Consider the following 21,462-nt stretch of genomic DNA (forward strand, 5'->3'; position numbering starts at 1 on the left):
CCCCTCCCCCATGATGTGGACTGCATTGGTTTAATACTCTTTGATCCTACTATACAGATGTCTCTCAAGTGCTAATGTCTCAAAACTAAACAAAGAATTTCAGGGAACTAGAAGTATTACGGATCAATCTAAAATGCCTATATCATATTTGTGCTACCTTTTAGATAATAACCCAAACAGAGGAAGTTGATGTCCTCCCAGAGGTCCACCATTTGAAAAGGTTTACCCCGCTTTAAATTGGAAATTTTATCTTACAAACCTCTGGGGATTCTGAAACAGCTAAGAAGCCACAGAAACTTCAGCTCCCTTTGGTATGCAAAAGTAACTTGAAAAAGGGTTTTCTCACCACTCCCTTCCTATATCCCAAACTATTAGAGAGGTGAGAAAAAACCCTGACTTGGGCCAGCTCTATGGAGATAGAAACTGCTACTTAAAACTAAAACCAGCCCTAGCCTTTGAACAGGCTTCAAGTCCCAATATTGCAACTTCCATGCTTTGGGTCCATTTCTTTAGCATTTTGGGGTGACAGAGACAGAGAGAGAGAAAGAAAGAGTGAGAGGTGTGAGAGAAAAAATGAAAAACATGCAAGCACGTTAGCAGAGAGTATTATCAGAAGATCCCAGTTAACACAGATGGAAGGGAAAGAGCAAAGGAACAGAGCAAGCAGGTATAAACAGAATCAAGGAAGGTGGAAAGGCACCGAGAATATTATTTTCTGGGAAAATTACCATTGGAGCCAGTTACACATGCTCTGGACACTATATGATGCAGAGGACCAGGAGGAGAGGTTGAGTGGGGCCCTAAAGGGGGATGGGAGAGTTTGGGGTGCGTCTGTTGTCAAGATGAAGCTGTTAATTTTGTAATAGAAGGATAAAATAAAAAACACGTTTACGCATACATTTTTAAGGCTGGTAGGAAAAGATGATGTGTGGAAGGTCAGCTTCCTCATTCAGTTCAGTATGCTGTGGGGGGTTTCTGTTTTTATTTTTGTACTAGCTACTTAAGTCCAAGAGGGGTCTGGTCCTTAATTTTCAAAGGTTTAGCAGTGCTCTGCACATGGTAAGCGACTATTTGATAAACTGTCTACTGCTCAGTAATCTCTCTCCAAGAGCTGAAACCAGCCATAGCCCTTCTACTGGAGATCCAGCCCTCATCACTGAAATGTATGCTTCCTATGTTCTAGAGCTGTCATATTTCAAAAGTCATTTATTCTTTCTAGCCTCCTCAGATGGCTTTTTGGGCATTTTTTTTTTCCAGGGGGACAGGGACACTCCCTCAACTACAAGTTACCCTCTTTTGATGGCTTTTGGAAAGATGAGTTAACCGGTTGCTTCACTAATTTCAATTAGAGAGGAGGGACTCTAATTTGAATTAGTGAAAAATCTAAACTGCAATTCTATTACAATATTTCAGCACAGTACTGTACTACAGTACCGTATTTCCCCATGCGTGATATATTTGTGTTCATATCCACGTTGGGGGATGCTCACTTGCCTTATCTTCCTGGTGTTACTTTTGGATTTATTCTTTGCCTTTCTTTTTAGCACTATGCCTTTAGACTAGCTGGTTTTGTAAAAGTACTCCATCTCCTCTCTCCTCCCATACCGTCTCCTGTCACTGATGACTGTGGCTCTATTAACCTTTGGGTGGAGGAAGAGTTTCCTATTTTATATTAAAATCTGCCCCCCTTTGGGTAATGGGAAGAAGCAGGGGGTAAGTGACATGGTACTTACCCCCTGTCCAAATTAGTGGAGTCCAGATTAATGAAGTTGTCTTGTTATGTTATTAAAATTTGCTCTGCTTTTAGGAAGAAATACAAATGAAGGATGCAATTATATATATATATGTATATATATATATATATATAAAAACTCTGGTGTAGATGCCTCCTTAATGCTGGGGAGAGGGAGAAGAACCCCTATGAGGGGAAAGGAAAATATAGGAAATTGGGCATGGTGCTCCATTCACTTCCCTGACCACTGGAAAGAAACATAGGCTTCTCCCTGGACCTCAGGACTTCTATAATACAGGGACAGACCGGGAAAGATCCAAACTGGACCCGAAACCTCAAGGCTGTTTTCTCTGGGGGCAGGAATGCGATGTGCTTCGGTTGTTTTGGCCCAGTGTTCAAGGAGCTGGCTTTCACGAGGAAAGCATATGGGGTAATACCTCCTTTATCTTGAAAGGTATGGAGCTGCCAGTCCTGCATGGTAAAAGAAGCAGGATCTGGGTACCAGTGGGATGGAAAAAGGGAATCGGTGAGCTAGAGAGAACCCGGGGCAATTGAGGAGGGGTGGGTGGCAAGGGGAGGTAAAATGAAGAGTGCAGGGGCTTTATAATGTAGTAAATTACACAATGATAGCCTGTTTTCATTTTCATCAGGCAGCAACATTCACCAAAGTTTGGGGACGGGGTGGGGAAATGGAGGGCAGTCTATTTTAGAATTGGACTTCTGAAGTGTTCCATAAAATTGAACTTTCAAACAAAAGTTCACAGCTAGCAAAAGGGTGGGGGAGCATATGGATTTCAAAGTTCTACACATTAAAAAATAAGAATATTCAAGTGACACTAGGCTCTCTTTCACAGGTGTCAGAAGATGCAGAGAACCCACCAGTCCCTTCTCCCTGCAGATGAGGGGGAAGTGGTATTAAGACCTGTCTGCCTTATTGAACACACAGGATGTTGCTCGCGGTTGCTCTCAAGATAAATCAGATAGTAGCTGGGAAAAGACCAAAAAAAAAAAAAAAAAGCCTGACCATAACCAGATGCATTAATCATTAACTCTGCAAAGAGGGCAGGTGGCAGTCACTACTTTATTCAGCCATCTCCAACCATTCAAACAAATCAGAATGTAATCATTCCTTTGCAAATGTAGTCTGTTAATTATTTGCTGCCTGGTGAACCACCACTCTCAAAGGGTCATTTCCTCCACACCTTTGATTGACTGCCCTTACCCCCTCTTTTTCTTAGGATGGGAGGAAAGGTCCACACTTCATTCATCATTTTAAGGAAAGGGGCTTCAGTTGAGCAAACCCTACAGCTTAGCTGGGAAATCTTCAGGAGAATATGTTTCTCTTTGAGCTGGGGAGCCTCACTCCCCTCATTTCGGCAGTCATGCACAATAGGGGAGTAGCACTTACTCGGATCCAGCAGCCATATCGGAGTAGGATGTATCTGGTGTGGTGACTCCCAGAGGAATTGCAATGCTCATGACGTCCGGCACGGCGAAGGTGGGGATCAAGGGGTCCACTTAATGGAGACTGACCACTCTGAGAGCGGGGGTGAGCCGCAGAGCATCAACCAACATGTCACGGACATGAGGAAACCTGTCATGGAGATGACAGAAATGGTCATTTGTTAACAGTTTGGCCACTCGCTCAATGAGCCATGTTCTCTACTGCTCGTCTCTAGGAACCATGGGTTTTTCAATCAATCAGTGCTATCTAAAGGAGCCCTCCTGGATATGGAGGACTGTCCTAAGTGCTTAGGAGGATGGTCCTACGGGCAGTTTAAACTTAGCATTTAGGGAATTGTTCAGTTCCATGTACTCAGCTGAGTCTCCAGAAGTGTTTGTTAAAGTGAACTGCAGTGCCCGTTTGCTCGCAAAATAGGAGACCTCCCTTTCCGCTTTTCCGTTTTCCCTAGGGAGGTTTGTCAGTCACCGAGACAGAGTCTGAGTGGCTGCTATGTAGCCCAGCCCCTTCCAGTTTCCTCTGCTATCAACAGTTCCTCTGAAACCTACTGCTCATCAGCCCCAATTCCTGGTATGAGGCCAGAGACTCACTGGTAAGTGTTTTTTAATTAGAGGTTGCCTGACTGCTCTAAACGCTAAGGTTTTGCTAAACTGCCTTTCCAACAACCTTGTTGTCCACCCAAACCCTCCTCTCAGCTAGAATTAATTTCTGTTTTACTAACAACCAACAATATTATTTCTCCCAAATTAAGCAGTGTTAATTAGCATGCATCAATCTGCTTGTTCTGACTGGTGCCAGCTGTTTCTTATTAACATGTATTTTCCCATACCCCCTCTTCCAACCATCCTACCCCCAACCTGAATAGGATAAAGAGGATGAGGTATTTACTTGGTATTGATTATCAGGTAACAAGTATTGGCCAGATGTGAATCAAAGAAATATTTAAGTTACAAACTGGTGAGTTTTGTGATACATAAAGATTAGATAACTCTAATGAAAAAGCACTCAACTGAGATCTAAGGCTAACTGAACAAGAAAATGATGCACTGATTCATTAACCATGAACTAGCGGGACCGAGAACAGGAAGAACAAAATTAATCAAGAGCAGAGGTTTAAGGAAGGGGGTGGAGGGGCAGGGTGGGACATTATAGGGGCCCAAAGCAGATTTCAAGAATTCAAGAAAAAAAAGAGAATCCTTTGCACTCTCAGAGGGAGTACAAAAATCTCTGGGGATAAAATACACCAAAGGACCCTAAGCAATATCCTGATAAAGAATAAGACTAATTCCCCAATGAAGAGACAAGTAGCATTCATTTGGCTTTAGGAGTTCAAGAAGGACATGATCAATCTATGGTATTTACTGAATACTTACTGTGTGCAAACCACTGTACTAAGCACTTGGAAGAGTACAATGGTCAGAGATTTCAGCTTGAAGAGGAGAGGACTGGGCAACCACTGGAGGATTTTGAAGAATGGAGAGACATGTACACAATGATGTATTAGACAAATGATTTGGGCAGCAGAGTGAAGTATGCACTGGAGAGGAGACAGGCTGGAGGCACGGAGGTCCACCTCCAGTTTTTATTAGAGTATATATTAAGCACCTGCTATATGCCAAGCACTGGGGTAAGTGGAAAATAATCAGACTGGAAACATTCTGTGTCCCACAAGGGATTCCCAATCTTAAGAGGTAGGGAAGGATAAGTGGTTTGAGTCTCATTTCACAGATGAGGACATTGAAGTCCAGAGAAGATAAGTGTCTTGCCCAAGGTCACGGAGCAAGCCAGTGTTAGAAATGGAACTAAAACTTAATAATAATAATAATAATGTTGGTATTTGTTAAGCGCTTACTATGTGCCAAGCACTGTTCTAAGCGCTGGGGTAGACATAGGGGAATCAGGTTGTCCCACGTGGGGCTCACAGTCTTCATCCCCATTTTACAGATGAGGGAACTGAGGCACAGAGAAGTTAAGTGACTTGCCCACAGTCACACAGCCGACAAGTGGCAGAGCTGGGATTCGAACTCATGAGCCCTGACTCCAAAGCCCATGCTCTTTCCACTGAGCCACGCTGCTTCTCCAACTCGGGTCGCAACTCCCAGTCCCATACTCTTTCCACTGAGCCCAAAAGTAACCTTTTGACAGACAACTCTCAAAACATAATGGGGAGTGGATGAAGATCAGCTGGTGACAGGACTGCCTGCCTTTTGGAGAGACTGAGGAAAAAATGGGGAACATGTGAGTTGGGGGAGGGCAGTCGAAAGGTTAGTGGAATAATGTTTTGAAGCTCACAGTTCTGCAAGTGACAATTTGTCATTCTTAGAGTACGAGCCACGAGTCAGAAAGGGGTGATACCCAATCTGGTTTGCCCATATCTGCCCCAGCACCTAGGTATGTGCTTAATACATACTTTTTATCAGGACAAACAATATCAAAGACATTTTATAATTCATAAGACTTAGAGAAAAGGAACCTCAAAACAAATCTGCTGCATTAGTTCAGCGTGCCGAGAAACGAAAAGGCAGCTGAAAAGTCAACTACAGAGCTTTAGAGCTATCAGGTCAATCCACCACTCAAATAAGTTGCCAAACCAAACTGGGTGAGAATTTGTCCTCTAAAACTAATCTTGATACAGGAAGAAAACTATTTTGGACCACTCAAATACAGAAATTAGGCTTCTGTTTCTTTGAAAAGTGCTAGTAAGTAAATCAGCAAATATTCAAGAAGTCTGGACTTATGGAAATTACCAGATCAGGGATACGTGCCCTCAATTAGCTGCCAAATGTATTAAATCATTGAAAATGACAACTAAGAAATACACGAAGATGTTCCTCCAAAACAAATAAATACTTCCATTCACCACAAAGGTAAGATGTGTGGCCTGGAAAATTATTACTTGATCTGTCGAACAATCTAACTGATAAGAGAAAGAACAGAGCAAATCTGGTGTTTGAGGAAAGGGGGAAGGACACAAGGGGGGCAAGACATTCACTGGGTGCCCAGCACAGTTTGCTAGGGAAAGTATGGCAATGAAGGAAGTGACGTAGTCTCTGTCCATGAGGAGCTTGACTCTAGTGGGTCAGTTTTAGTACCATATGGCCGCAAGGACTTAGTCCATCCTGGGTCTCCACTCCCCCCACCCCGCCCCAAGATAGATGGCTATCTGTTCTATGTAATATGGGCTACATTTGTGGCATTCAGGGGCAACATGAGGCGAAAATAATTCAACAGCTGCCTACTTTGGATAGTGGGTTGCCAGCTAAAGGAAAACGCCACTGCTGGAAATATTGCAGAAGACACCCTTAATGGTTCACCATCATTATCATTTCTCTGCTTTCTTTCCTTTAAATCTTTCTTCCTGTAATTTACACCCATTTTCTCTAGTTCTGGTTTTTTTTTTTTTGGCGGGGATAGAAAACACCTGCCTTTCACTTGACTCCTCTAACTCTCATTTGCGCTCTTCCTATTCCCTCATTGCTGACAACCCAAAACAGTATCTAGTGACAACCAGCTTCCTTTGTCAGAGGGAAAGGGAATTCAGAAGAGGCTTTGTGATAGGAAGCATCTGAGGGAAAACACCCTCAGTGTGTTGGCTATATAATTTATATAGCTGTGCAGTCAAGGGAGTAAATACCCTGTTCTCAGTGGTGTGATTAAATTTTGGAATTGAAATTCTTGGAGAATAGGTACCAGAAGTGCCAACTCTTCATTCTGAGAGTGGAGGGTGAACTTAGGGTGGGGAGAGAAGTGGGAGTCTGACATATACAGGACTCTGGAGGTTGCTAGAGACATAAAAACATGTACAACCCCATGGCACTTATGCCCATATCTGTAATTTCTTTATATTAACCGTCTGTTTCCCCCTCTAGACTGTAAGCTCCTTGTGGGCAGGGAATGTGTCTACCAACTCAGTTATATTGTCCTCTCCCAAGTGATTAGTACAGTCAATAAATATGATTGACTAATTGGGAGAGGGGGAGAGAGAAGGGGGGGGGAAGAAATAGGGGAGAGAGAGAGTGAAGGGGAAAGGGGGGGAGAGGTAGGTCAGAGCTGGAGGCTAGAGATGGAAGAGAGCTGCTGCCTGGAGCCTCGATGCAGCTTAAGCTTCTGGCCAACCCCCAGTGTACGCAGAAGGGCGGGGCAGGCCACCCAAAAGCTAATGGCTTCGCCTCCCTCCTTCCTCTGCCCCAGCTGCCCATTCCGTGGGAATACTAGCTCCCGTCATCCCTACTAGGGACTTGACTCATTTTGTTTGACCTATTTAATGCAATACGGAACACTTCATAGCTGCTGTCAGACCAGGCTACTGGGCCTCTGTGAAACAATCAAGTCCCAAATCCCCGATCAAAGCAGTGTGTACTGGTGGAAACAGCGTAAGATAGACAGTCAGAAGACCCGGGTTCTAGTGCCAGCTCTGCCACTGGCCTACTGTGTAACCGTGGACAAGTAACTTAACCTCTCTGGGCCTGTTTCCTCCCTCTAGAACTGTGAGTTCCTTGTGGAAAGGTGAAGCAGATCAATCCGGGAGACTACTGTGGCCGAGGAAGTTTAGCTTAGTGGTCATATTCGGCCTGAGTCTCGGCACGTATGCAGGATCAGGGGCCTTGGGATCTCTCCCCAGAAAAGGGAATGGATGCTGGTTGGCTAATCTCTGCCTGTCTGTCTCTGTATTATTCCATGCCTGTCTGTATTGTTCTATGCATACAAAAACTCTTTAGTAAAGATCCGTAGTATCGCTATTACCATCTTCATGTGGTTGGTGCTACTCTTGGTGATGCCTGTGGAAACCGAATCTGAACCCTCCACCTCTGAGTTGAAGTGGGGGGAGGAGGGCGGCGGGCAATGAAAACAGCAGAGAACGTGTCTACCCCCTCTTTGGTACTGTTCTCTCCCAAGCGCCTAGTACAATGCTCGACACACAGCAATTGCTCGATTGAGCTGTAAAATGGGGTTGACATGGGGAAGCTGCATGGCCTACTGGATAGAGTACGGGCCTGGGAGTCAGAAGGTCAAGGATTCTAATCCTGCCTCTGCCACTTGTCTGACGTGTGACCTCAGGCAAGTCAGTTCACTTCTCTTTGCCTCAGTTACCTCATCTGTAAAATGGGGAGTAAGACTGTGCATCTCATGTCAAACGGGGACTATGTCCAGCCCGATTTACTTGTATTCCTACCCGCCCCCCCAGTGCTTAGTACAGTGCCTGGCACATAGTGAGCACTTAATAAATACCACAATTATTATTACTACTATTATTACATGCTCTCCCTACCTCCTAGAATGGAAACACTATGTGAGGCAGGGGCCACAGCTGATCTGATAACCGTGTATCCACCCCAGAGCTTAATGGCTAAGAAGTGGTTAATACAGGGCACAGTTATATCACATTCTGCTCCTTAACACCGGCAACATTACCTATGAGTAAATTGACCATATCAACAATGGTACTTATTGATCTCTTACTATGTGCCGAGCACTGGTCTAGAACTTGGTTTCCTATAAATCCAGAGTGAATTTAAGGTAGGGGACGGGGGAAGAGGGAAAGGTAAGGAGGAAGGAAGGGCAGGGTGCTGATCCTCCATGCTATGTTTTAGCGGAGGGGGAAGGTAGTTCAGGACTGTCAGGGGGCAGTCTGGGCCAAGACCTTCTGGGATGTCCCGAGACAGGAGTTCCCAAACAACCTATGGACTGCCTCGATTAGAGAGCAAAGGGGAATGCCCTGAGTGCAAGCCCTGAGCATGATAAATAAACCTTTCCAGTCAAGGATGAAGAAATCACATGAATCCCTCCCTGATCCAACCAATTTCGGATCTACACTAAACAGGTTTCTGCATGCTGAGTTTAATGTTTGCCAAGAGCACTCAGCACAAGGAATATTCTAGCTTCCAGACTGGGATGGGCGAGACAACTTCTGGACAGCCAAAATAAAGGATTTCCCAAGGGCGAGCACCACCACACAGGCTGAGTGGCGGATCTGCCGATTCCCATCTCTGTGTTAAAAGACTACCTTCCAAAATTAAGCACTGACCCACTTTCTGAACATTCCTGTTCTTTTACACTGCCCTTATATTCCCTCCATTTTTATCCACTTCATAACCTTACACTACGCATCAGACCGGCATATACAGTTCTATGATTAAATTTAATCACCCGCATTCTAAATTATGATTTGCTTGTGCAAGTGAAAGGGACACCAGACTTTTTAGATGCAGGCGCTGGTTGCACAACCAACTTTCAGAGGGACCTTCAACAACAATTCCTTCGGCTCTAAATGTCTCTCCCTCTGTACAATGGAAAAAGCACGACGAATAATCACGTAGCCACCCAGCGCTTAGTAATAATAATAATAATAATGGCATTTGTTAAGCGCTTACTATGTGCCAGGAACTACAGTGTTTGGCTTAGAGCAAACGCTTAACAAATACCACAATTATTATATTCATGTTTCTAAGACTTTTGGCGATTCTTGAATCAAACAGGCTCTAAGTGCAATGGCACCTAATTTGCTGCTTTTACCCTAGATGTCTGCAAAGCAATGAGATTCCCACTGCCAGACACAGAACTTTCTGCAGTTATCAGGTGAGAAGCAGCATTGCCTAGTGGAAAGAGCACGGGCCTGGGAGCCAGAGGGCCTAGGTTCTAATCCCAGCACTGCCAATTGCTTGCTGTGTGACCTTGGGCAAGTGACTTCATATCTCTGGGCCTCAGTTTCTTCAACTGTAAAATGGGATTAAATCCTACTCCCTCTTAGTTAGAGAAGAAGCGTGGCTCAGTGGAATGAGCACGGGCTTGAGAGTCAGAGGTCACGGGTTCGAATTCTGGCTCTGCCACTTGTCAGCTGTGTGACTGTGGGCAAGTCACTTAACTTCTCTGTGCCTCGGTTCCCTCATCTGTAAAATGGGAATTAAGACTGTGAGCCTCACATGGGACAACTTGATTACCCTGTGTCTACCCCAGCGCTTAGAACAGTGCTTGACACATAGTAAGCGCTTAACAAATACCAACGTTATTATTATTACCCCAGCACTTAGAACACTGCTTGACACATAGTAAGCTCTTAAACACCACAATAACAATGATGATGATAATAATAATGATGATAAAAATAATCAGATGCTTTAAAATCACAGTGAACGGAATTAATTCTCATCCTTTACAGGTTGCACTCTCTCAATATGTTCGGTTATCCAGAACATTTCTTTGCAGTCGATTAAAAAAACACCCATTAAAAAGCAATATAGTCCGTTAAAAACAAATAGAAAACTAAACAATCATGGGAATTCATTTTGATTCAGTCACCTTTATATTGACCAGTGGATGTGAAGTCCCAATAACCTCTCTGCCAGCGTCTTCTGAAGATCTGGGGAAAGTTGAGAGACAAATAATTAGGATTGAAGGAATGCCATAGGGGGACGCTGAACTAGGTACTGTATAAGCCTCTCCTAAGCAATTAGAATACCCTTCACGGTAGTTGGCTTCACTCTTTGAACACTTTCTGGCTAGCTGCCCCCTCATAGTTAATTCAGTATCATTACCTTCTTTGCCCTGCTGTGCCCGATCCAGCACCACCTCCTTCCCATGAACCCTCAGGCCCAACCCCATTGACCGATTCTCCAGAAAAGTCAGGAGATGGAGGAAAGGAAAATTGCTTCTTCTCTAACACTAGAGGGAAGAAAACTGAATAGCCTATCCTGTCATTGGTTGCTCCAGTCTCCCATTCCTAGTTCCCTTAAGTCAAAACCTTTAATAACTCAGCTACATTTCCTGGGTCACCTCCTGTCTTTTTCTCTCTCAATCTTGGGGGGGGGGGGTTGGGAGGGGGAGGAGGAGAGGTAGACACACACGGAGGACCTTCCTTTCTCTCTGTCCTTTGCCCCAATCCAGTTGCTTCCCTGGTTAAATCTCATTCACCAGATGGGACATAAAGGGCATAGCAACTACTACTTGAGCAGGTTACCACGTCTAAGCAGAGAGGAGAGGGACATAATTGAGGCCAACTCCTGCTACAGACAAGTCCCGTGAAACTGTTGATGACAGTGCGGTTGCCTCAGTCCTAGAGACAGGGTCAAAACGGAGCAGCTACCAATAAATAAATACATAAAATAAATAAACGAGGCGGGTGACTGGGACTTTCAGAGAAAATGGCTGATACTTCCATTCATAATCAAGCAGTGTTCCGCTGCCCCTTAAAGAACACATTTTCCCATCTATGCATATACCAAATTTAACATTAGCTAGAAGGTATTACAGTAAAACCTGAGCTTCTACAGAGAGCATTATATAATCCCAGAGAGGCTTTCATCACATTTCAGTTACCAAGCACTTCAGATCAAATATATTTTGCTATTATTTTATAGTATTCTTAATGAAATTGGGGTACGCATTGTGCCTGACAATTTCTCTTGGGAAGAGCACGATTATCTTCAAGATTTAAAAATATGGAAGGCCAAGATATAAAACGGTTTTGTCGGAAGAGCGTGGACGTTCTACGAAACGTAGGCTCACTTAGTCAGTTCTCTCAAAATGTGTCTTTTGACTACACGGTTTGGATGGAATGCTGCCGGGGGGATTAGGGAACGTTCTTCCGACAACACGCGCCTATCTGGATAGAACGCTATGTGATGTCGGAAGAATCGGCTGTGCGCGTGTGCGCAGAGTTGGTCAAGGTGAAGGGGCTTTGATGTGAGTTCTCCTTAACGTGAGGTTCTTCAAAGAATTTAACTCCGCGTTATAGGAGAACTGACTGTACTTACTTTGATTTGTATTTTAGAGTAGATTCAAGATGAGGAGAGGCAAAATATTGAAGCAGAAAAATGAAATTACCACGGAGGGAGCGGTATCCTTTAGGAGTGGTAAGGAAGGAAGGAAGGAAGAACAGAGAGAGAAAACGAGAGGAAAAATAGGTGTATGAGTGCGAGTAGTAAAGAGACCATGACTGCCGCAGATTCTGAACTTCTTGTCAGCATCACAATTCCCAGAAGAATCCAATAAAATCCACATGGAGCCACAGGCTGTTGTTTGAAGCAGGTGTGGAATCAGAAAATCTCCCGGCACTGAACACCCTCTAGGAGTCATCATCTATGCACTGTTTCCAGGGAAAGGAGTCGAACAGAGCATGCCAGACACTTGACAGTCACCCCTGTCCTTTAGAACAGGATTTCTCCAGGATGGCAGAGTGGCCTCAGCAATTGTCATTCTGACGATCCCTTCTCCACATGACTTACAGAATGCAAGGCACTCATGATCTGTCTGGCCACTCCCAGAGAAGATAAACAAAAAGTGTTACAAGAGCCAATTCCAACACAGATTTCAGAGAAAGATATTGCATCAGCCAGGTGAGCCGGAAGCAGCTGGGAGACAGGTCCAATAAGCAGCCAATCCAGTGAAAGAAACTCTGAACAGGTCCGCTTCAGTAATCCTGTGAAGAAGACTGGCAGGAAGAAGAGTGCCGCTTCAGAAAGGGAACAGGCCTCATCTGCTTCAGAACATCTTTGTACCGGGGCTTCGGACCTTGAACATTCTCCCAGAGATGATGTAATCCTGATGAACAAGATCTGCTGCCAGAGAAACAATTGTTAACAGCCTATGCAGACAGCAACTCAGCCAAGGAGTTCTCTCTGATTAACTCCAAAACCACTCTATGTGCACCCCACAGTTCCAAATCTTTCTCTTTCTCTTTCACTCACTCACTCACTCACTCTCACTCACTCACACACACACTCTCTCTCTCACGTTCTTTCACACACTCTATGTTCTTCAACTCCATGCTCCAATATACAGCAAACAGGTTTAGGCTTGCAAACACACACATAAATTCACACATTCAAATGTCCCCTCCTTCTCTCCTCCTCCCCACCACCCTCCTCCCATGCCCCACAGCTTTGGCCCATCTCTCTGAGCCCTCCCTTTAATTTACTCCTCTTCCAAAACACCAAGTGTGTGCCCACACGCATTTTGGAGTCTCCCAGATGGCGGTTTTAAAAAACTAGCAAAGCTTACAGTTCTTGAATCACTCTTTTAAATAACAATCAGAGCAGGGAGGTAGAATTTTGAGCTTTTATGAAGAGAAAAGACAACTCAAAGAATTCAACCTTGATTCTGGAATTTTACAGTTAACTTCCTCACCCTATTTGTTGAGGAAGTACTCCCTTCTCAACATCCTCTTCTGAAACCCAAAGTCTGGTCTAAACATCTTAGAGTCAGAAAAATCCCACACCATATCTGTGTCTGTGTAGAGGGAAACATTTCTCAGATGCACACATGCACACACACACATCCATATGTTCACCAGCTTTTCATCAGATAGGTAGATTTAGCAAAGATTCAGGAAAGGTTTAGGAGTTGGTCGGTTGAACACCAGTAGGAGCAAAGGACCAGGGCACCTTCACACATAAGGTGGGGCTTACAAAAGCCGCTTAAGTAATCCCAATGGCAGTATCATAGTGTAAGATCTGAAAGCATGACTAATGCCTAACCTTCCCCTCAGCTTAACCCTCACGTTACTATTGCTTCAGGATCCAGTTTTAAAATGCTCTTCGTTGATTTTGAAACCCTCTTCCAAATTACACTGGTATCTCATAGGCCTTGCCTTTCTCTGTTTCCTTCCTCTCACTCAGCCCCCTCAGGCCCTTTATTCTCCATCATTAATATTAAAACCAAAGTTGGAAGAACCCACTGAGTGATTAAACCATCATACTCTTGCCACTAAAGGTAGATGGTTCTTCAGTTGTCCAATAAGACTTTCGATAATTAAATTCTGCACATTTAAAAAAAATCAAAACACTGAAATGCCAGCCAAACCTCATAAATTCACTTTCCTTCTGACTTATTAGTTCTGAAAAGCACATGACGGCACTGGAAATAGGTGACCATCCCATTCAATTTCTACACCAAGGATATAAAAAATATATAGTCTTCCTCCATTAGAGTAGAAGCTCCTTGTGGGCAAGGAATGTGTCACTTTGTTATTCTGTACTAAGTACTTAGTACAGTGCATCAATGGGCATTCAATAAATACAACTACAACTCATCATCAAGAAGCAGCGTGGCTTAGTGGAAAAAGCACGGGCTTGGGAGTCAGAGGTCGCATGTTCTAATCCCGGCTCTGCCACTGGTCAGCTGTGTGACTTTGGGCAAGTCACAACTTCTCTGGGCCTCAGTTACCTCATCTGTAAAATGGGGATTTAGACTGTGAGCCCCACGTGGGACAACATGATTACCTTGTATCTACCCCAGCTCTTAGAACAGTGCATGGCATGTAGTAAGCGCTTAACAAATACCAGCATTATTATTTTTATTATATTTGAGGACCTAGGCACTTTATGTACAGAATCATACGATTCAAAAAATTCCTACTTGTTTTCACAGTAGGAAGGAATGTCATTAGATTGGAAATTCCTTGAGGGCAGGGATTGTGCTTTATACCTCTATTGTTCTCTCCCAAGGGGTTAGCACTGTGTTCTACACACAGTAGCAGGATAAATACTATTGATTTATTTAAGTAGTCCTAACCCTTTAAGCAATTGCCAAGAAAGAGGAGCCCTGTGGAGCAGATAATCTCTGCTAATCAACTTCTAAATGACTGTAAATAAAGTCTCTTTACCCCACACTGACCTAAACCCTATTTGTTAGACAAAGTGGGGAGAATGCAAGGGCAGCAAGAAAGATCTGATGGGAGAAAGAGAAAGCAGGTGATAAAGATGGGTTGGAAGCTTTTTGGGACTGGAAAATGAAGGCCAGGGAGACTGGGAAAATGAGCTGGAGAAAATGAGGGAAGCAGAAGGAGGATATGATCTAGGGCCAGGAGAAAGGGGCAACAGTCTACAGATTTAGGGTGAATTAAGGGATGGAGGGCGGGGGAGGAGATGGGAGGGAGAGGAAGAAAGACTGTGGAGACACAAAATCGCAGGGGTAGTTCAGGGAACTAGGTTGGAGGATAGAAAAGGGAGATGGAAGGGGAAGATGGGTGACCTGTGATCAAGGGGCAGCACAAAAGTAACTTGCCTTGCCAGGGACACGGCCCAGTGGAAAGAGCACGGGTCTGGGTTTTAATCCTAGCTCTGCCACTTGGCTGCTGTGTGACCTTGGGCAAGTCATTTTACTTCTCTGTCCCTCTGTAAAATGGGGAGTAAGACTGTGAGAGCCCCTTGTGGGACAGGGACTGTGTCCAACCTGATTATCTTGTATCTACCCCAGCAGTTAGTACAGTGCCTGGCACATAGTAAGCACTTAACGAATACCACTTAAAAAAAAAGTCTGTCTCCCCCACTAGATTGCAAACTCCTCCACTGGACTGTAAACTCCTTGAGGGTAGGGATTGCTTCTACCAACTGTATTGTACTGTACTTTCCCAAGTGTTTAGTACAGTGGTGCTGCACATAGTAAGCACTCAAATACCACTGTCTGATTGATCTATCAATCAATGGTTCAATCAATCAATCAACTGATTCAATCCATTTCCTCAGCTCATGGCCAAAAGGTAAGCGGCAAGTGAGAGGAGGGCCTTGATAATCCATAAACTGGAAAATCAGCCTCTGAGTAATGGAGAATGACTGTAGGGAAAAGAAAAGGATTAGATTTACAATCTGAGGACAGGTGATTAGCATGCACAGGATTGCAGTATTTGGCAGACCCATTTAAATTAAGAGCTAAATTTAAGTCTGCCAGGTTCTTCCACTTGATCCCTGAATTGAGCTTCCCCTTTCCCATGTTCCAACCCTGTATTTAATCCCTTCTTCCACCAGAGAAGTGGGATACGAACATTATGGAATCTCAGGCAGAGCACCTTCAATAGTTACAGCAGAATTAGATTTAGGTCACGAGAAGAATGACCACTTCACAATCTTCTAGTTTTTCCAACCTACTCCTTCCACTCCCCATAGCTCTGGTCAAACCGAACTAGCCAGGACTCTCCCAGTAGGTGCTCAATAAATACGATTGAATGAATGACTCTCCTACTGGAATGAGAGGAGGAGGCTGGCTGCCTTTACTGCTTTAAGAGGCTTGCCTCCTCCAGGGCAGGAAAGGGTGGTGGACTGATTTCTAAGTTCCTCATACCAAGGGAATGTATTACTTAATTTGTCCCAAGAAAGACCAGGAGTTATACTCTGGAGAAAAAAAAAACACCCAAAAAACAAGCACTTCATATCCTAACCCATACTGTAATGCTTGCAGTCTGAAAATGCCTCTAACTCCTCAGGCTGTTGCTTAAACTAAGCACTTAGTGCTTAGAGGCCTTCATTTTGGGACTAGTGGGAATGCTCTGAACACTGTTAGAGCCAGGAGCCTGAAATGGGGAAAATCCACAGAACATACAAGTCAACAACCTGACTGCACATGTTCTATCCCACCTGGCAGACCAGGTGTCTCCTGTGCAGGAGTTGGGAAGGAATTCAAAGCTTAAAACTCTGACACATGAACAGTGCTTTAATGAACATTTATGGTATTCAAGACAAAGATTTTCACAAGAATAAAAACCCTTAAAAACAGTAGGTCCACCAATGCCTTTTTTAAGCAAACTTCTTGTGCAATTCTTTATTTTAAGGTCTCTCCTGATAGTAAACTTTTTAAGAAGGAATCCTAAAATGAAAGATAAATGCCACCTTAGCTTCTCTCTGATTTCAATTACCCACAAGACTCTCTTTTAGCTGCTCCCTTAACTTAAGGGTCATATAATTCTGACTGTACAGGCCAGGACATTTCAACAAATGGGGAGCAAAATCTTTCTTTGCAGGAGTTCCAGGAGATTTCTAGTTCTCTCATTAAATGTCTTAATGAAATTGGTGTGCACCAAACTTGGAGTTCCCTCTTCCTGGAACTGAAAAATAAATTAAACTCTGTCTATGATCTAGTTGGCAGCTGAAGAGTCCTGGCTAAAAACTACAAGGAAATGATCCAACAGACTTGGGCTTCCATTTCCACAACAGGTCCTCAAAAGCATTTTCTAAGCAACTGTGCCTCAAGGGTAAAGAATGCCTAAGTTCCAGTCATTTGAGGATGCAACATCTTAGACCAGAAACCATCTACACTAGCTTCCTGACTGGGTTCTAAAGGCAAAATCCAGATTTAATCTGAATTCCAACCACAGATCAATTTGCTTTTGTATCCCATACCCTGTCTCCCAGCATAGACTGAGTTTGTGCAGTGAAATACAGTCTACTCACCTGGAAAAAAAAAATGGGTCTCCACAGGTGTGTAGCACATTGGCTGAAGGGTATGGATAAGACCATACCCCCACTTCTATGATCTGGGGTGCTACATCACTTTTGGAGGAACTCTTCTGCTCTGTGGCTATTTACACCTTAGAACAATAAACCAAAGGTCTGGAAGCAAAGGGCATTTCAGTTAGGGAAATTCTCCAAAAGGGATTCAAACATTTGCCCAACTTATTTCAAACATATAGAGCAGTCCCCGCAAGGCAGTCACCACCCTATGTCATAAAGGTTATTCCATCACATGAGGCAATGTCCTGAAAAGGAGGGGAGAGATTTTATAAAAGGGGAAGAAGTAGCAGCAACAAAACATGCAGGTTATGTGGCTAATGTTCCAATTTTGGACTGTTAGCTACTTCAGGGAAGAAACCGTGTCTTTTACTTATCTTCTAGGTTCCCAGGCATCAAACACAGTGCTCTATACAGCAGATGCTCAAAAGCTGGTGATGACAATGACGACGATCCTGGCTATGGCGTGTCCTTCTTGGGGAGCTTTAAATTCAGTGTAACTACTAATTTTGTCTAAAGGCTGGGAGATGGAGCTGACCTCTAAAGCACTCTTCTGGCCCAATTATATTTCAATTGTGTATACCCTTGAGCTGTTTGAAAAGCAGCTCCTTTATGCATCTTTGCCAATGCTTGGGGACACGGATGAGTTAAGGCAGGGGTAACTGGGGTGACTGGCCCTGGGGCTTAAGGAGATATCTGAGGTCCTAGGAGACACTATTTGATGTGAAAGAATTCTGCCTGAGGATGTCCTGTTTTCAAAGCTGCTCCAAACACAGAACTTCAAATACACGTGGCTTTCCTCATACAGGACTTGAAATAGTAGGTACCTCCTCGTGCACATCTTCTAGCCCTTAGACTTTAAGGTCCAGGAATATTTGAGAATTTAAACACCCCTGGCTCTAATACTCACCTGACCAATGGGGGAAGGAAGGGGTCCCCACCTGGAACCCTCTGTCCCGGGACCCAGAGGCAATTTTTTCCATCACAGCTTGGAGAACAAGTCTGTCAATCAGATCCAAAAATACTGGGGCTTCTCTCCCCTCTCCCCCAACCATAATCCAGCAAAATTACTATAAAGTGTTATCAGGTTTTCTACTTAAATCTCTCAGGTACCAGAAACCAAATTCTCCTGTTTTTACATGAATGGGGGTGAAATTTTCATATCACTAACATTTACAATGAATATAAGAATAAAAGACATGGCACATTGGGTCAGACCAATTGTTCACTCAGCCCAGTACTGTATCTTAGACACTGCCTGGGGGAACAGTATGCACTTGTAATTTTGCCCTTGCACTTGGATATGTACGGTTTATTCATCTCACCCTTAGCCTACAGCACTTATGTGCATATCTATAATTTATTTTAATGTCTGTCTCCCCACAGCACTTATGTACATATGCATAATTTACTTTAATGTCTGTCTCCCTCTCTAGACTGTAAGTTTCTTGCAGGCAGGCAACATATCTTACCAACTCTGTTGTACTGTTCTCCCCCAGCTGCTTAGTACAGTGCTTTACACAACAGTAAGCACTCAATAAATACCATTGATTGATTGTCACTCTAATTCCTCATAACATTTATTCCTAGCTTTTTCTTCTAATAACCCCATTATGGACCCTCTGTCCAGGAATTTAGCCACCTCCTTGTATAATCTATTGATTTTCCTGCCACCCCAACTTCCTGCTGTAACTAATTCCACAGGCTTTACCACCAGCTGTGTGAACACGTTTCCTTCTGTTCCTTTCCAATCGATGACCCGCAAGCGTCAATAGATGCCCCCTTGCCTGGTGGTATGGGATTTGGTGAACAAGAATCCTGGGCTCAACCTGTCCTCACTTCTGTTGATTTTTGTAGTCTTAAATCTTGTCAACTTTCCAGTTTAACCTTTGTAGTCTATCCCTGGACAAAAGCTACCCTATCCTCCTAGTCATTTTGGCTCACTTTCCCTGTACCTTTTCCAGAATCAGCATGTGGTTCCCAGGACGTGGTGACCACAACTCCTTGTGTATTCTAGCTGCAGGTCTTCCAACGTTTTATATATTGGCAGAAGTATTCTTTTTATTTCATTTTCTATAGTCTTCCAGATGATGCCCAGAATACTGATAAGCTTTCTGACTACCGCCAGTCACTGAACCCATGATTTACAAGGGGAAACAAGGCCATGAATACAATATCTCTTTCCTGAATCGTGAGTGATAGTTCAGAACCCACCATCATCGTGAAATTGCACTTAGAATTATTTTTCCTTAGATGCATTTTCTTATTCTCATATTGAAACTCCTTCGCTATTTTCTGCCCACTCATTCAGCCTTAAGAGGTCTTTTCTTAGAGTTTATCTCTATCAGTCCTCTAGGCTGTAAACTTGTTGTGGGCAGGGAACATATCTGCTAACTCTGTTGTAATGTATCCTCCCAAACACTTAGTACAGTACTCTGTCCATAGTAAGCACTCAATAAATACCATCAATTGATTCCACTTACATTTCATCAATGGGAAGAGTTTAGTGTCATATGCATACTTTCACTGCACACTCCCTCTTCCAAATAATTTCTCAAGCCGTTAAGCTTAAGAAGCAGCATGGCTTAGTGGAAAGAGCATGGGGTTGGGAGTCAGAGGTCTTGGGTTCTAATCCTGCCTCTGCCACTTGTGGCTCAGTGGAAAGAGCCCGGCTTTGGAGTCAGAGGTCATGAGTTCAAATCCCAGCTCTGCCAACTTAGCTGTGTGAGTGTGGGCAAGTCACTTAACTTCTCTGTGCCTCAGTTACCTCATCTGTAAAATGGGGATTAAGAGTGTGAGCCCCACGTGGGACATCCTGATTCCCCTGTGTCTACCCCAGCGCTTAGAACAGTGCTCGGCACACAGTAAGCGCTTAACAAATACCAACATTATTATTATTATTACAACCTGATTACCTGGTATCTACCCCAGTACTTAGAACAGTGCTTGGCACATAGCTTAACAAATACCATCATTATTATTAAGTGAAATGGACCCTTGCTCTGATTCCTGGGGTCTTTCTCCCTAACTGCTTTTTCCAATCTTTTAGCCTATCCATGACAGAACACTGCCCCAATCACACACTAATAATAGTATTTATTAAGCACTATGTTATCACTTGGACTGTGAACTCCATGTGGGACAGGGACTGTGTCCAACCTGATTATCTTGCAATTGCCCCACTGTTTAGAACAGTGCTTGATACATAGTAAGCATTTAATAAATACAATTATTATTATCAGGGCACTATCTTAAGCAATGGGATAAATACACACGATCATCAGGGCAGCCAACAATCCCTCTCCATCATGGGGCTCACAATCTAAGAGGGAGGGATAATAGATCTCTTAGCCCCATTTTACAGATGAGAATGATAATTGCTTTGCTTTTCCAACCTTAGGCTTGGAACATAAATAATGATATTAATAATTGTGGTTAAGCACTTACTATGTGCCAAGCCCTGTGCTAATCACTGGGGCAGATACAAGATAATCAGGGTGGACATAGTCCCCATTTCCCATGAGACTCTCATTCAAAAGGGAAGGGAGAACAGAAACTTAATCCCCATTTTACAGACGTGGAAACAGAGGCGCAGAGAAGCAAAGTGCCAAGACCCCATAGAGGGCAAGTGGTGAGCAGGAATTAGAACCCAGGGCCTCTGACTTGCAGACCCGTGTTATTTCCACTAGGCTACTCTGCTTCCCATTGTCAAAGAGCTTTTGAAAATCTAAATAGAGTGTGTCCACTAGTTCCCCTCTCTGCACAGGCTTATTGACCCCTTTAAAGAACATGTGCAAATTAGTGAAGTATTTCCCCTTACAGAAACCATGTTCTTTTCCCCAGTAGGGTCTTCATCACTGATCCCAAACTTAATGATGGATCCTACCAATTTGCCAGGTATCAAAGTGAAATTGAGCAGTGTCCCCTCTGAAACCTTCCTTACAGATGGGAGCTCCAGTGGTGGTTGCTCAGTGTTCCAGTAAAACACAATAATAATGACTTGTTATATACTCTCTCAGAAGTTCTACAACCCTGGGGTAATTTCAGCACTT

At 43.7% G+C, this 21,462-nt stretch overlaps 1 protein-coding gene across 10 annotated transcripts in view; it reads right to left on the bottom strand.

Annotated features, from left to right (window-relative positions):
* SETD5 (SET domain containing 5) overlaps window positions 1–21,462 on the bottom strand; it is a 106,428-nt gene that overhangs the window by 55,855 nt on the left and 29,111 nt on the right. For 4 of the 10 annotated variants that reach the window (XM_029050366.1, XM_029050375.1, XM_029050364.1 and 1 more), the window contains exon 1: window positions 3,141–3,227. Coding sequence is in view for 5 of the 10 variants with exons in the window: in XM_029050373.2 (XP_028906206.1) it covers window positions 3,141–3,211 (71 nt within the window). In the remaining 5 variants the exon portion in view is untranslated. Of the gene's footprint in view, window positions 1–3,140; window positions 3,327–10,490; window positions 10,552–11,944; window positions 12,768–21,462 lie in introns of those variants that run through there. The other 6 variants (XM_029050373.2, XM_039910419.1, XM_039910420.1 and 3 more) reach the window with 5 other exon arrangements.

The sequence above is a fragment of the Ornithorhynchus anatinus genome, chromosome X1 (assembly GCF_004115215.2).
Source record: "Ornithorhynchus anatinus isolate Pmale09 chromosome X1, mOrnAna1.pri.v4, whole genome shotgun sequence".
Lineage (NCBI taxonomy): Eukaryota > Metazoa > Chordata > Mammalia > Monotremata > Ornithorhynchidae > Ornithorhynchus > Ornithorhynchus anatinus.